This window comes from Astyanax mexicanus, chromosome 16 (assembly GCF_023375975.1).
Source record: "Astyanax mexicanus isolate ESR-SI-001 chromosome 16, AstMex3_surface, whole genome shotgun sequence".
NCBI classification, from domain to species: Eukaryota; Metazoa; Chordata; class Actinopteri; order Characiformes; family Acestrorhamphidae; genus Astyanax; species Astyanax mexicanus.
In genome coordinates, this window is record NC_064423.1 from 17212869 (window position 1) to 17227117 (window position 14249).

The 14249-nt window shown below is 36.7% G+C and overlaps 1 protein-coding gene across 1 annotated transcript; it reads right to left on the bottom strand.

Annotated features, from left to right (window-relative positions):
* Positions 1-1300: 1300 nt before the first annotated feature.
* Positions 1301-13684, bottom strand: wipf2a (WAS/WASL interacting protein family, member 2a). Its single transcript, XM_007240137.4, has 8 exons — positions 13227-13684; positions 10521-10655; positions 10174-10306; positions 9898-10035; positions 8807-9388; positions 7678-7899; positions 5041-5142; positions 1301-3367 (listed from the first exon to the last, which is right to left on the bottom strand). Exons 2-8 carry the CDS (start codon positions 10581-10583, stop codon positions 3324-3326), a joined length of 1284 nt encoding a protein of 427 aa, XP_007240199.2. The 5' UTR covers positions 10584-10655; positions 13227-13684; the 3' UTR covers positions 1301-3323.
* Between the last annotated feature and the right edge of the window lie 565 nt (positions 13685-14249).

Consider the following 14249-nt stretch of genomic DNA (forward strand, 5'->3'; position numbering starts at 1 on the left):
CAATACAATGGAAACACAGTTTCGATAGATTGATAGATTGATTTTATAAATTCACAAAGGCAGTACTGCATTTGTAACAATATCCACGTAAAGTTAGCGTTGCAGTGATTTTATAATCATCTGAACTAATGTAAACTGGAGGCTGGTGTGGTAGATCAGAGTATGTAGGTGGGTGTCTTACAAGCTGTTGAGCCCCCAATATGCTCTTCGGCCGCCTTTCCCCTTTGTTGTGGTTATTTAGAAGGGGGGTTGTGTGTGTCTTTTGTTCACATGTGGTAAATTGTTAAATCACCTTTTAAATGTGTGCACTACCCCGTCAATTGTGCACTATTAATATTAATATATGTATAGTACCCGATAGTATTAGTGTGACGTAAGTTACTGAATATGTAACTCACAGTACTGTAGTTACTACCCACCTCCTATATCCAATAGTATCTCCCGTGCTATCAGAAAATGACTGCAAACCGCTAGAGGGTACCCGGGAGTCCTTAATGAATTGGGGTTAATGGAGCTAAACGGCAAAGTGTAATTTTGGACAGATGAATGAAGAATTTTCCTTTTCATTTCCTACATTAAGCGTTTTGTAGGCAGTGTAGATGCTAACATTTCTGCTATTGTGAGCTAATGCTGGACATGTTAAAGAGCCACTAAACCCTAAACTATATTTTTCTATTAATGTAATATAATTCCATTAATTTAAACTGAGGGTGGAGTAGAAATCAGGGGATTTAGTGCCCCTTTAATCACCTTGTTTACCAGTTTGTTTACCAAAGTTACATACAATTGCAACACAATGGAGACATGGAGAAAAAAAGGTTCTTGCAACAGTTTAAGATAGAAAAACAACATCTCTTTAAATAATATATTTATATAATTTAATAATGAAAAAAAATATTACAGTGCAGAATTGTGCTGTTTTCAGTTTATCCAGGACTTAATCCCAAACTAATTCTTCTTAAAAAAAAAAAAACGAAACCCGAAACATTATCACTATTGTTAAAGTTAGCACTGAGTTATGATCACTTAAACAAGCAATGCATCTCAATTAATAATAACTACCTTTTGAGTATTAGAATATATATATATATATATATATATATATATATATATATATATATATATATATATATATATATATATAAAATACTCAATAGATAAGTGTCAACATTGAATATTCTCAAATATGCAAGATCCTGTACATACATAGAATCAGTTACATTTTAAGTAAACTACTCCTACTATTACTACTACTACTACTAATAATAATAATAATAAGTGAATCAAATGAAACCACACATACTTCCCATAACCTTTATTTTCAAATTCAACACAATAGCCAGTCTACTGTTACAAACTGCTCATTTTGGCAGCTTAGAACTGTTTACCAAAGTCACATAAAATTGCAACAGGCCAAGAAGGAGACAAAAGAGGTTCTTGCAACAGTCCAAGAAGAAAACCCACCTCTGGCCACTTAGAGGCTACATACGGATAAACGCTCTCCGGAAAAAGACCAGATAGGAAATGGTCTCCTCATAATAAACGTTTTACTGTTATAGAGGTTTAATTCTCTGTATTACAAAACTTTACAATAAAAATCTTTAACTACATTTTATATAGTGTAATATACATTATTACAATTCATTTTCTTAATTATTACACTAGTGTTTTATTTAACAAAAAGAAAAGGAAAAAAAGAAAGAAAAAAAAACATTGGTACCAGTTAAATCTGTGAATGACATCTTTCTTCCAGAGAAATTCATAAGGTTTTAATTAATAATAAAGGAATATGATGCTGATTTTACAGCACATGTTGCACCATGAGCAGACCCTCAAAAATGTCAGGGCCTACTGCATACACTGTGTGCTGAGTGGCACTTAGGATATTTGGTCAGTACTAAAGAAGAGTGGTTAGGAATCAGGTAAGTTTAACACATACAAATCAAGGTATCAGATTTCCCTTCTTTACAGACAAAATTCAAATGCATTGCAACGTATTTGCCGCTCACAGCAGGAAAGGCAAAGGAATGGCTGCTCCACGTTCCTGTACTAAACAACACTCAGATTGTTCAGAGATGAAATCCAAATGGAATGAACGATTCTATCAAAAGACACAGGGCTAAAAATAAACAATAACATTTACTATATAGCCCCTACTATTGGCAAAATAATCACAAAAAATAAAATCACACAATCTTCCCTAATATACTTGACACATTAGCTCTCATTTGGGAGGAACAGTCTATGATACAGTAACAAAGAATTACTTTATGATTCTAAGGCGCAAAAACATGAAACAAAACAAACAAAAAAAAAACTTTCCGCATAATGTAATGATTGTCTACTTAATTAATTAATTAATTATTTTTTCTTTTCACTCTGATAGAGATAGATTGGCATAAAACAAGTGCTTGGTCCATTAGTTGATGCCCATCTCTGGCAAAGATTGTGCAGCTGTCACATTAGAAGGAATGCATATATAGAGAATAGTTCTCTTGGGTCATCTAGAGGCACAATACAATATAGGCTTCACGCTTTATCAAACTGCATAGTGTTTTATGGTCTGGAGGTATTTGTTAGGAACCAGTCGGAGCAGAAACAGGGTTGATTTCTCAGACGTGATTCAGCAATGAGAATTCACCAAATTTGTTTCATCAGTGAAAAATAATCTTGCTTAGTGTATTGTGGTCTTAGCTTATTCTGGAAAAGCAACCCATGTTGTGGTCACGGGATCATAAGTAATCTAGTTTCCCTATTTGGTCTATTTGGTCAGATATAAATGTTGGGCACCCCTGGCATTTTTTTAAATGCATAGTTAATATTAAATTACATTACTATTGCCATTATATAAGTTTATTTTGTTATTTGTATTATATTATTATTATTTATTACTATAACAAATATGATGTGTAAGACCTATTAATTTTCTTCATCTGATTATAAATTAATTATTCAGATCAAGACAGATATTTTTGTTGAGGTAAACTGCAGTGTGCATTCTCTCAAAACAATGTGCTATATAAGAACACACTTCTGTTTTATGTCTATTTTACCACATATTGTGTAGGGCACACGCTTAGTGTGAACTGTGTTATTTGAACACATCTGAATGCACAGCTAGTGTTAAATCGTTAAATCGGATAGCATACCGATTCAGAAAAGTCTTTATCTGGATACACAGGTGTGTTCAAACAGTAGCATGCCATGTGTTGTTTTTAACACATTTATTTTGAGAGTGTACAGGTAGGTGTATTAGTGTGCTGATGTGAATGTGTGGAGTTGGGTTCAAATTTCATAGTCGTTCCTCACTTCCTGAGTGTATTTCACCTTGCAACAGGTGGCAGTGGAGGAGCTCCTCTCATCACAGCTACAGTAAGACAGACAGAAGGGAAATGACATTAATAAAAACTGACACAATCAAATATGTTTAGCACACATTCAACACACCCAGATCTGCTCTCTTTTTTTGACTTGGAAGAGTGGTGCTGAACTACACAAAAAAACTAACTGCAGCTGTAGGCTACAAGACCAGTGTTTAAACATTATCCAGATTATGTTTGATAGTCACTAGCAGTCCCTGTTTTTCATTCTTTATGCATAATTCAAAGGATAAGCTGTAAACAAAGTAATTCAGGGTAAATTGGGGTGAAATGGTTAATTGTGGAGAAACACGCAAAATCTGATACACCCTGACAGTGAAGGTGATAAAAACCTCCTGTCCTATATATGTTGTCTGCAAAGCTAATGTAGTTTTTAAGTAACATCAATGATGGAAAAATGATTTTATAAACATTTAATTATGACTGAAATATTGAATATTTTTAGTGAAAACATTTGGCCAGAAGGGCCCAGACTTTCAAAACTATTTCAGGTTCAGTTCAGTTTCCTTCTTCTGGACCAAGCTAGGAAATGAACTCATGGTCTGCTTTGTGTGCACAGCACTGTGGTCATAATGAGAAAACATCTTCTCTATGTCTTTCCACTAGGAAATGCTCTTGGGCAGACAGATACCTGGCTGCTAGTGGAAGCAGACTAAAATAAATATACTTCAGTTCAAGTAAACTGCATAGAAAAAACTTAAAAACTAGACCCTGGACCCCTAAATCTGGCTTATTAAATCATGTCTTGATATCAGTATTGAAGTAGATTTTAGATTGTATAGTTGTTAATTAGTTTACTGTTTTAGTAAAATTCAACACAACTCTACATACAAGAATGCCTATGACACAACCATCTCATGAGAACATGTCCTGCATTTGGTTTATTTAGATGGAAAATCACCACGTGAGAAAGCTAACCGTGGGAAAAGAAGCAGGTGCTAAAGGGAAGCTAGGTTTTAAAGCTAGCCACACTGAGAAACAGAGAAAACATAGTGGACAAAGCAACACAATCCATTAAGACTTGGGAATATATATAGCTCTGCATAAAAATAAGGGACCACTTAAAAATTATGAGTTACTTTGATTTTACCAAATTGAAACCTCTGAAATATAATCAAGAGTCTACCTGAACTAGAGTCTACCTGAACAACCCAAAAGCTGAACTGTTTGAATGTTTGCACCAGGAGTGGCATAAAGTTATCCAAAAGCAGTGTGTAAGACTCGTGGAGGAGAACATGCAAATATGCATGCAAACTGTGATTAAAAACCAAGGTTATTTCACCAAATATTGATTTCTGAACTTTATAATATGAACTTTTTTCTTTGCATTATATAAATGTTAAAAGTTCTGCATTGTTCTTGTTATTTCAGCCATTTATCATTTTCTGTAAATAAATGCTCTAAATGAAAATATTTTATTTTAGAATTTGGTAGAAATGTTAATTTTACTCAAACATATACCTATAAATAGCAAAATAATAGAAAGTAATTTAGAAACTGAAGTGGTCTCTTCATTTTTTCCGGAGCTGTATTTTTAATTTACAACACTTGTTATTGTGCAAAAAGTTCCTTATATTAAAACAACAACTAAAACAGCATGCAAATGTCTGACTACAAACATTTTACATTGTGGTCGAAGTTGGGTAAAACCAGTTCTTACCTCGTTGTGATTTACTGGGATAGATTTTATTGAACTGTTTGTATTCTTCTGGTGGAGGCAGGTCCTCAACAGGATGGAAAGAGTATTTGGATTCAAAATCATCTGGAAGGAAACAAGGAGAAAAGGGTTAAGATCTACTTACCTTCTAAATCTTGTACTTTATGTTTCCACACAACCTTCTGATTAGTAAACTAAGTTCCTTTAGGGTGCACTCAACAGCATGAGGACCCCTACCCAGCTTAGGAACTTGTCTGACATCATCCCTGTGTTATTTACATATAATATGACTATTTATTATTAACTCTGTATTATTTGTGTGATCTTTGTTTTAACTTCAGACAAATTCTGACCCTACATAGCAATCTATTTATTTTGACATTTGTACAAAGGTGTGATTGTGAGTGTGTTTAAACAGAAAGTTAAAAATAGAAAAGGCAATGCACTAGGTCAGGGGCATTTAATTAAATCTCAATAAAGTCCAGTTAGAGAAAAAATGTCAAATGAATTCAAGACAAGCTCATAAGATAATTATAAATTAGGATTCAGTGCTATGTCCTGTATATGGAATATAGCCAAGTAGTTATATCAACATTTTTTTTTCAGCAATTGAGTGTTAAATCAAGTACAATTACAATTCTGTATATTTCAACAATACGTACAGTCAGTTCTCACACTGAACTGGATGAATTATGAATAAAAAAACACTGTAGCTAAATGCTAAAAGCTGGTATTTGACATTACTGCTTTTAATGTTCAGACAGTCTGTCCATTTTTTATTAAAAGCTCAGTTTTTCCTTACAATTAGCATCATCTTTTTACTGTCTCATCTTCTCCCTGTGTCATTTGCTGGAGTGGCAGCACTCATCATAATGCACAGATCAGATTGGCTAATTAGGATCAACCTGTTATACATTTAAAACACATGTGTTTGGTTTGTGAGTTTCGAAGACTAATTAAGATGTACCATGAAGGCTAAGCAAAAACCTTATGCAAATAGTTCTCAATAGTTTATTGGTTATAGGTCCAGGTCCAGTTAGGACAGCGTCTGGGTCCAGACCTGTGCGGTGGTCAAAATGCAGTCATGATGACCTCTTCTCTAGATAATGGCAATCTAATCACCTGTGTGACAAATCCTGCTGTACACAACATATCACGACACAGTAATATCGTGACTTAAAAAAAATTCATATGGTGATAATAGCAAAATTCATAATTTACAAGTTTTAAAGGGCATTTGTCTAACTGTTTATATTTGCAGTTCATACGCATGCAGTAAATATTCTGCACTTTAGTTTTGCAGTAGATTTCTTTGCTATGTTATATTTATTTTGTAACACATTATTATTATTATTATTTTATACAAAATTCGTACCAAAGTCTTTGTAAGTTATTATTGTTTACAGATGTTTTTAACTAAATGTTTAGAACTGTTATACTACATAGAACATTAAAATGTGTTCTTTCATATCACCAACTTCATAAAACCCTGAAATATCATGATATATTTTAGGGACATGTTTCTCACCCATGATTAGCACAGTGTAATATTTTGGGGGGAAATCAGGGAATTTCCTTAATATTGTATTAACATTTGAACTGCTAAAGTTTCTTTCAAACATGCAAACTCAAATCAACAAATAAATAGCATCCTCCTACGGCAGAGCAGTGGCCATTTGCCTATGAAGACGTCACTGCAGTACTGCATGTTCTTACGCCATGTTAATGACCTCACAACATCTCTGCATGTGTGAACTGTGTGAATACTGTCTACGAGTTTACGCAAAGAGGAACTTCAAAATCCAATTTGAATTCCTAAGAGATAATTTGACTGCAGGGCTATTTTGAATTGCTGATAACATCCAATGCTCAGATATGTTGATTAGTTACTGATGTCAGGAGGCAAGGTTCTGTAGAACTGGCCTCTCTACTGTATTGGAAATCTAGTTTTACAGTGCTGACTTTCCAGTGCATTTTTGTCTTCACTTCAGGGACGTCCATGCAGTGCTAATTTTCACATTTTCACATCTGCTTTACGCGGGGTCCTTATAACCGGTTCCACCGAGCCCCACACACAGCAGCTTTTCTTCTACTTACTGAAATAAACAGGGATTTATGAGAATTCAACGGTGCTACCATAAAAAAAGAAAACTCAGTGCAAAAAATGTGGAATAAAAATCTTTTGGTGGCATATGTCTCGTCACCAAGATAGTTAGAAAGGCAAGCCTGTACAGATTTCTGGAAGCAGGTAATGCATGTAACGCAGGTCCATTAGTTTAGGTTAGGCAGCTAGTTAGATGAATCTCTGGTTTAGTGTTACCGTTGTTTAATATCTAAAGGGAATATATGCAATCCATGATAATCAGATAAAGTGTTTAGGTTATATTGGCCACAAAGCTTCCTTCCTCTGTTTATACAGTGATTATTTTGTGTTTTAAGTTTTTAACAGTTTAACACACTAAAACTAATAATTAAAAGACTAAAACTATTATACATTTTCTTTTTTTTGGGGCATATTAGGTTTTAAGGTATTGTTCTGCTTTAGGTAGCTTTGATTTCTGATAACAGTGTTTTTGCAGGAAATTCTACTATAGAAGAATCATTTTGTTAAAGCATTGTTTTTCTACAATGCAGACTCACCTGCAAAACCTCTGGAACCGGAAGTGTGTCCATTGCGAACAGGTGGGGGAGGAGGTGGGTGTCCTGAAGGCTGGCGTCCAGTGGAAGAGATTGGTGGAGGCCTCCCTCTGGTGGGGGGTTCAGAGGAGGTTTGTGTTGTGCCACTGTGCATCCGGTATGGGGGAGGAGGAGGGGGAGCTTCCCTTGTGCCATTCCGAGCTCCAGAGGGAGGAGCCTGAGGTGCTATTTTAATAATAAAAAAATAAATAATCCATTTATTAATTAAAAAACATAACACTATTTTACATTTCAAAATGATTTAAGTTTTTTGTAACTGTGGCAGGTATTGTAAAATAAATGTATTTGATTCATTTTATCTATAAAAAGATTACACTGATTAAGCAAAACACTTTAACCACCTCCTGGTTTCTAAACCTATTATCCATTTCTTGAGCTCACCAGTGCATATTGGAGCACTTTGTTATTATATTATTACAGACTGTAGTTCATTTAGTTTTCTGTAGTTTTTAAACACTCACTGTAAACTCTATTAGACACTCCTACCTAGTAAGAGACAGAAGTGCATTTGTTGATGCAATCCAGCAGTGACACAGAAGTGTTTAAAAACTCCAGCAGCACTGCTGTTTTTAACACCAGCACAATGCACTAACACACCACCCAAATAACAAAAAAACACAAACACAAAATAAACCACAGTTTGCCACCCATCTTACATTTAAACTACTCATCTCTGGCAGACTTTAGTTTACACGCCTCCCCTGTCTCTCTGTTGCGCTTGGCGTGACTTTAGTTTCCGCCCGTTCTTGGGCTCACTATCTTCTTATAAGGCCTTTTTTTCCGTCTGTATCCCAATTCACTAGCCGAGGCAGAGGTAGTGTATTGGACTGCAATATTGACGACAAGGGTTCGATCTTGCGTAAGGAGCGGTGACTTTATTTATTTATATTTTTCCTTTCTTCTTGGGTCTACCCACTTCATTTTCCAAAAACAGATTTTTTTTTGTAGCCTGCCACGTAGTGGCTTGGAAAATATCTGGCCCGCGGCCAAAACGAATTTCCGACCCCTTCTTTACCTCATCAGCGACAACGTTTCAATTCAACATTAGGAGCCATAATGGTGGGTTATCTACCTGTTCTGCGTCCTGGAGGATCTCGTGATGGCGGTGGGGGCCGGCTGCTTTGCTGGGCTGGGAGTGGTGGAGGAGGGGGCGGAGCTTGGCTGCGTGCATTGGCACTGCCTTGGTTCCTTCTCAATGAGTTGCGCCTCTGTGGCAGTTCAGGTGGTGGGTCACCATTAGTAACCGGAGGAGGCTGGCGGTAAGGAGGTGGGGGTGGTGGTGGTGCACTGGAAGATCCTTGTTGAGTGCGAGAGGACTGTGCATTTTTTTGTGGAACCTCACGTGCAGGTGATGGAGGGGGAGGAGCTTTGTTTGCATGGGGTGGTGGGAGGGGCTTCTCACGACTGTGCGAGGGAGCAGTGACCTTCTGATGGGAGGAGGGAGGGGGATTATTGGGCCGACGATTGAAAGGTGGAGGGGGAGGTGGGGCAGAGCTGCTGGGTTTCGTAGTACTGGCTGGTTTGGAGATGTCAGGTAACGAGGGGCGGGGGTTGGGCTTTTGCTCAGATGGAGAAGAACGCTCCTCTTTCGCTTGGCGTGGTACAGCGGGTCGAGATCCAGGCGGCCGCAGTGCTGATCTGCCAGCAGTAGTGTCTGCAAGGAGACAAAGACCTTTATCAGTGCCATTTAGATTACAGCCCGTTTTACAATAAAAATATATATATATAATTTTCTACAACTGAATTCCCCAAACATTCTATTAACCCAACAGTACAGGAATCACAATCCTTTATGCATAATACCTTCATTCAGTAACAACATGCGTAATTAGGTCCATAAGTATTTGAAATTTTTTATCATCATTTTTAAATGTTACCATTTATTTAAAAAGCATTACTTTAAATTTCCAATACTAGATAGATATACACTTTTCTAAAAAAAAATTACAACATTTTTAAAAATACTCTGTAACAGTCAAAAGTTTGGGCACCCCTTCTCGTCGTTTTTTAAATCCTTTTACTAACATGAATGCTTTCAGCCATTGGGGAATAATTTAATACAGGTCATCAAGTTTATAAGTATATTTCATACATGCAAGAAGAGAGTTTTCTTTGCTCAAGATGACAGAAAGTCTTTCTTTGTAAAAGACCTTATAAAACTACCTCCCACTGGTCGTAGTTTAGGCACTCCTCCACTAAACAGGCCTCCCATTGGCATAGGCCCAGAACTGCCACCAAACCCCCCTCCACTTCCGCCACTACTGCTGCCCCCTCCACCTCCTCCGCCGCTGCCTCCAGAACCTAAACACACACACACACACAAACACAAAACAGATGGATGAAAAAAAAATTATACATCTAGGCGAACATTAAATATTACATCCTTAATCGAAAACTCTAAAGTTTTAATCTGTCTTAGACTACATGCTTGTGACCTACCTTCAATAATGGGTGCACTCCTGTCATTGACCACAGTGGCCTTTTTCAGCTTGGCCCCTTTGCATATGTCTGCCAGCAGAGCTCCTCTTCCCTTAGATTCACTGCTACTTAGTTTGGGTGGAGCAGTGTTTGCCTGTAAAAGGGAAAATAAAGGTAAAAGTCAATCGTTTTTATTATAAACCATTTAATGCAAAGTGAGCTTATTGTGGTAAAGTGTTACCATCTAAATTATATATATAAAAATAATAACAAAAAAGGTAATGTTCTAAATTATAAACAGCTAACAAAATGAAATCCCACTGTCTGCAGTAGTATGTTGAAACTTGTTATCTTTGGACAGTAGCTACCTGGCTGAAGGTAGGGGGAGGAGGGGGTCCAGGGGGAGGGGGTGGTGGAGGAGGAATGGGCATCTTGGTGATTCCCTGAGAACGCCAGTTGTTGCCTTAATCTTAGCAAGTCGTCTTTATTCTCTTAAAAAGGCCCTGAAAAAGAAAAACACACAAGTTTATTTAATATTAGTTGTGAGGCATGTATTTAACAATGACCTACGTATTTTGTAAATAACATTTACATAAGCTGTGCTACAGCAGTTTACCCTTTCTTACATGCAAACAAGGGTAAACATATTCAAAATCAACCAAACCTTGTTATTTCCGTCTTTACGCTGATCACCTGAATCCTGCTTGCTAAAGCTCCCCAAACCAGTCTGATAGGCTTGCTGCTATGAGCAGAATGCTAACGCTTTTAAAGGCCTTTCCTTCTTTACACCCTAGACTACATCCATACTTTCCAAAAATGTTTGAACAGGTTTACACATGAACATCCAAAGTACCTCTCTCTCTATCTCTTTCTCGTCACTCACACACACACACACACACACACACACACAGCAGGTAAGCAGAGATATGAAGTGATACAATGCTTTTTCAGTTCTAAAAGGAATGTCGTAAGGCAGGATTACCAGCGACCAAACCTGTAACAGAAGTGTCAGCTATGAAACTAGCTCAGGTGAAATGAAGAAAGAAAGAAAAAAAAAAGCTCAGGTGAACACATCTGTTTAAAACCCTCAAGTATGCCTTATAGTTTATCTTGTTTTTACTTCGCACAATTTCCCAATCCAGACCCAGGCAGCACAATGCCTGGAAAAATATTGTATCCCAGTTTTGGAAGAACAAATGTTGTTGTGACCTTCACTCACTGAATATACTGTTAAGCAAAACAGAAAGGAGCAGCAGAGTTATAGTGCGTTTACCAACCAAAAGATTAGATATATTAAGTATGCACCTTTGTATGAAAGGAATTTAAAAATGCAATATAATGCATATAATGCAATCTTGAAATACAAAAGGGTGACCTTCATAGAAAGCATTTAAAAAAAGTACAGAAGAAAGAATGGAAGGAGTAAGTTATGTATAATAATTTAAGGCTGGATAAAATTAACCGGCCAGCTGCTAATCCTAATTTTTTTTTTTAAATAAATTCTAAACAAAAATGACAAATAACATACAATGACTAGAAAGCTACAATAAAATACAATAAAATAACATAAACGATAATGTTATTATTATGCAAACCATCCTAGAAAATGTATTAACCTACTATTTATACAGAATATTATCAGTAATTTACGGCTAAACTTATGTCTAATTATGATAGTCATTCTTTTTCACATAATAATGCTGATGACAAACAGAAACAGAATCTAAAAACACTAGGGTTAGCTAGACCAGATCTGATTATTGCCGACCTTAAACCTAACGATTTGTAAGCAATTTCACTGTAGCAGAAAAATGTCCAGCGTCGGGATAAAATCACAAGAGTCTCGCCAAAGTGAAGTTGTAGTCGTGTCATCCTGATCGTTTAGTGTAAAGTGGTTAGGATTAAAACTTTTAATCAGTCTTGTCCAGTTGTAACTAGCTACTGTGGCCTACATACAGCAGGCAAGTGTTGACAGGTTGGTCCAGATGACACAGTCCTGATGGCGGTTTACAGCCTATCAGATTTAGATTTTAAAATGATATAATAGTAATAATACATTCATTAAACGCGTTAATGCTTTGACAACATACGAGACGCAACTCATGCAGTTAGGCTGCGTGTATATAACTTAATTAGCTAGCTTAACGCTGAAGTTTGTCGAAGTTTGCTATTACACTGTGTGAACAAGGAAATGAATCAACAGGTAAAAGCCTGTGACTGTAGCGTGTTACCTGTGCTATCAGCTAGGTTATTTAGCGTTAGTATACTTGACAAGACTTAGGTTAAATCTTATGTCAGGAAAATTAAATGTTTAGAACAAGTGTTGAAACTTTTGACAGGACACGGTTAACGTTAGCTTATATACAGCTAGCTAGTTATGAAGCCTAATGTAGCAAAGTAAGTTAGACTGAACACAGCTTGGTCAATAAAATAGACAGGTTAGCTTTAGACAGCTAGCTCATAGCCTTGCTACTGACTAAAAATCCAGTCTCGTTCTGAACTCCTACTGAAAGAAAACATCAAGCAGGCTAACAGCTAGCTTAGGTTACTTTGCTTGACAGTTTCCTAATTATCTTAGCTAACTAACGCTAGCTAGTTAACTAGACTGTTCTCTATATTAGCTAGTTAGGTTAAATAGCTAGCTGTCAGTAACTCAATTGAGTAGCTTTAGCTTAGCTGACTAGATTTTAGGTAACTTACTTAACCAAGCTAGTAAGTAGAGGTGGCTAACCCAGGTCCAAAAAGTAAAAATCCATCCCAGGGTTTTGTACCAACTGCCTGGGCGGCTCTGCTGCAGTTGGTACAAAACCTTGGGTTGGATTTTTACTTTCTGGATCTGGGTTAGCCACCTCTACTAGTGAGTTAGCGTAGCTAGCTTAGGTAATTCGTGGATTGACCTAAACAGCAGCACTTCGTGGGAAAAGTTGAATTCTTCCTGTCAAAATGTTTTAACAGCCCTTTACACCGCTAAACCATAAACCAACAGCAGCATAATATCCTGTTGACAGACTCTTCACTCTCAATCTCTGAAAAAACAAAGTGTAAAGAAGCAGAATTTGTCAGTAATGTCTCACCTGGTGCTACCAAAAGGTTAACTTCAGTGTTTCCAGCAGCATTGGAGTAAATTGGAGCGTTAATCTGTCAGTTACTCCAGCAGAGCCCCTGGACTCACCAACCGACCGACCGGCTCGTAAAGTAAAACTAACTCTAAATAAACTACCCTAGCGTTAACGTAACTAACTAATCCCAAACAGCTTCATGTTTTTAACTCGCCGGCGGGGCACACTAGAGCGGCGAATCTCTGAATTTAACCTGACAAATTGACAGACTTTCTCTCCACCCTAAACACTGTCAAACTGAGAGACGCTCCGCCACAATCCGCGAAAACAACCCCAGCAGCTCTCTAACTTTTCCTCCCAGCCCGAGAGGAGGAGGAGGAGGAGGAGAAGGGCCACTGCTTCTTCCTTCAGGGCTTCGGAGAACTCCAACTCCAGCACCGAAGGAACCCGGAAACCGAGGAGCCGACACAAAATGGAGGCAGGTGGCCGAAGTTCTGCGACTGGAGCCGAAAATGTATTAGTCAGTAACCCAGTTTTTCTCCTGCCAGCCTGCGGATTAGCTCCACGGACCCTGTTCATATATATATATATATATATATATATATATATATATATATATATATATATATATATATATATATATATATATATATATATATATATATAAACGTTTTCATTACGTTATTATTATAATTATCTAATTGCATTTTCAAGGAACGTTTTATCATCATGAAAATTAAACAAGAAGTTCTCAAAAGAAAACTTTATGCTCATACTCATATTCATAAACAGTTGGCTGTATTATAGTTCAGAAGCATTCAATGTTGTTGTTTTACCTTCAAGACTCCCACAACACCTTTTAAAGAGCATAGTCTAAGTAAACACCAGATTTTTATAATTTTAATAATTTGCTATTTTGCCCCTTAATTATATATTATTGGCCAACCAAATGTGGGTTTATAAGTATAGTTAGCTAACAATTCAACTGTACTTATAATAATATAAACTATATTTATAGTATTTGCTATTTAATATTTT

Coding starts and splice junctions, on each gene's coding strand:
- wipf2a (XM_007240137.4), bottom strand. CDS start 10,583: ATGCCCATTCCTCCTCCACCACCCCCTCCCCCTGGACCCCCTCCTCCC. Junction 10,036..10,173: donor GAGTGCACCCATTATTGAAG/GTAGGTCACAAG, acceptor GTGTGTGTTTAG/GTTCTGGAGGCAGCGGCGGA. Junction 3,368..5,040: donor TCCCAGTAAATCACAACGAG/GTAAGAACTGGT, acceptor GTCTTACTGTAG/CTGTGATGAGAGGAGCTCCT.